This window comes from Pygoscelis adeliae, unplaced genomic scaffold (assembly GCF_000699105.1).
Source record: "Pygoscelis adeliae isolate BGI_AS28 unplaced genomic scaffold, ASM69910v1 Scaffold244, whole genome shotgun sequence".
Taxonomy (NCBI): domain Eukaryota; kingdom Metazoa; phylum Chordata; class Aves; order Sphenisciformes; family Spheniscidae; genus Pygoscelis; species Pygoscelis adeliae.
Genome location: NW_008824648.1, coordinates 768,443 through 770,471, shown reverse-complemented (window position 1 = coordinate 770,471; position 2,029 = coordinate 768,443). Strand labels below are relative to the sequence as shown.

Genomic DNA, 2,029 nt, shown 5'->3' with positions numbered 1-2,029 from the left:
GGACGGGGGATCTGTGCCTGCCCCCTCCCCCGCCAAGGTGGGCAACGGGGGTCTGTGCCAGACTGCCCCCCCTCCCCCAGGGTGGGAGATGGGGACTGTGCCTGCCCCCCAGGGTGGTTGGGGGTTCCAGCCCCAACACACTCATCACACTCATCTTCCCTCCCGTCACCCAGTGCCTGGACGGGTTTGACTACGACTTCAATCTCAGCTCCCACGTGATAGAGCAGAAGGAGCCCCTGATGGATACGGGTAAGGGCCCTTCTGGCTGTGCCCTCCTGGGGGTCCCCGGCTGCAGTGGGGTTTCCCGGCAGGCTGACTCATGCCTCGTAGTTCCCAGCAGCACCACTGGCTGTGTCCGCCGGCCCCCCACTGTGGGCTGGCTGGGAATCCCTGCCCCGTGCCACCGGGACGGGGACTGTTCGGTCTGGCCCCACTGCTCAGTCTACAAGGGACCTGAGGTTGGATTATGACGGGTCCCCAGGGGCTCCCCGCTCCCCGGGTGCCAGAGCATCCTCTAGCCCTTCCCTCCTCTCCCTGCCGCTCTGACCGCTGCTCCCAGCTGGGCTCTGACAGCACAGGGGCTGGGGGCCCTGGGCACCCCTATGGGACATGCAGGGGTCACCTCACCTTCAGCACCGTCCCCGTACCTCCAGCATCCTTACTGGGAGCACGCACTTTGGTTATCCTGTGTTTCTCAGCGGTGCTTTGGTTATCCTGTGTTTCTCTCCTCTCTGTCCTCCAGTGGAAGGTCCCTACCTTGTCATCATCGAGCAGCCAAAGCAGGTAAGGACGTCACCCAGGTAAGGGCAGGTGTAGCTGTCACCCCCTGCTTTCACGGCGTCAGGTGTGGACCACCCTTGACTGACCCCCTCTTTGCCTCCGCAGCGGGGGTTCCGGTTTCGGTACGGCTGCGAGGGCCCTTCGCACGGGGGGCTGCCAGGAGCATCCAGCGAGAAGGGGCGCAAGACCTATCCCACCGTCAAGGTGAGTGCTGCCCTGGGAAGGGGATGGGGCAGCGTCTTTGGCCGGTGTGTGTGAGCACCGGGAGGGTGCCTCGAAGGAAGGACGTGACCTGTATATTAAGCTCTGCACGTCTCCTGGCACTGGAGGGATGGGAGGGCTGCAGCAGGAGGGGTGGTGGCCATGCGGAGGGATAGCAGGGGTTTGCAGAGAGTCCTGCAGGCTCCTGAGATATTGTACCTGACTCCCATCTCCTTTCTCCCTACAGATCTGCAACTACACAGGGATGGCCCGGATTGAGGTGGACCTGGTGACGCACAGTGACCCTCCCCGTGTGCATGCCCACAGCCTGGTGGGCAAGCAGTGCAATGAGGCCGGCAACTGCATTGCGATCGTGGGACCCAAGGACATGACGGCTCAGTACGTACGGAGGGAGGCCCGGGGTGGCCTCTTGCCTACACAGGGTGGCTGGGGGGCTGTCTGCAGCTTAAAGGCTGGGGAGAAGAGGAGGGTTAGTGCATCCAGGAGCTGGGTTTGCTGGATGGGGCTAGGAGTGGGTTTAGACAGGGTCATCGGTACAGCTCTGTCCCCTGAGCATTTTGCCCAGCTCTGGGTCCGGCACGTGCAGCTTGTTTTGGGCTTCTGTCCTCGGGGTTGCAGCTCCCCAGCTTTGCAGATGACTTATGTAGCCAGTCTGAGTTGCGGGGTTGTTCGGTAAGTGCTGGCGGGTGGCTCCCTGCCCAGGCAGCTGCTGAGGCAGGAGCAGGCAAGCTCCTGGCTGCTCAGGTGGCTGCGTGCCCTGACACTGCTGGCCCGGCAGCCCGGTTTGGAGAAGAGGGTGTTTTCCCTGGGTCTTCTGCTGGAGTGGGACAGGAGGGGCCGCAGCTGCATGCACTTTACTGCTGCATATGAAGTTTCTTGTAGGTCTTGTAAATCCAGCCCCAGCTGCTGGCTCAGCCTGGCCCCGTCTGCATCCCTCTGGCCTCCAGCCCCCCTGGTCCCCCGCTTTGGACTTGTCACCTGTGGGAGCCTGGAGTTTCCCAGCCACCTCTTTTCTGGGCTCTTTCCC

The 2,029-nt window shown here is 62.9% G+C and overlaps 1 protein-coding gene across 1 annotated transcript in view; it reads left to right on the top strand.

The window, feature by feature from the left end:
* The first annotated feature begins 179 nt into the window (after positions 1–179).
* Positions 180–2,029, top strand: part of NFKB2 (nuclear factor of kappa light polypeptide gene enhancer in B-cells 2 (p49/p100)) — a 6,863-nt gene continuing 5,013 nt past the window's right edge. Inside the window, exons 1-4 of the mRNA XM_009322473.1 lie at positions 180–249; positions 743–783; positions 886–984; positions 1,229–1,380. Of these exons, the coding sequence (XP_009320748.1) occupies positions 240–249; positions 743–783; positions 886–984; positions 1,229–1,380 (302 nt within the window). The 5' untranslated portion in view covers positions 180–239. The remainder of the gene's footprint in view (positions 250–742; positions 784–885; positions 985–1,228; positions 1,381–2,029) is intronic.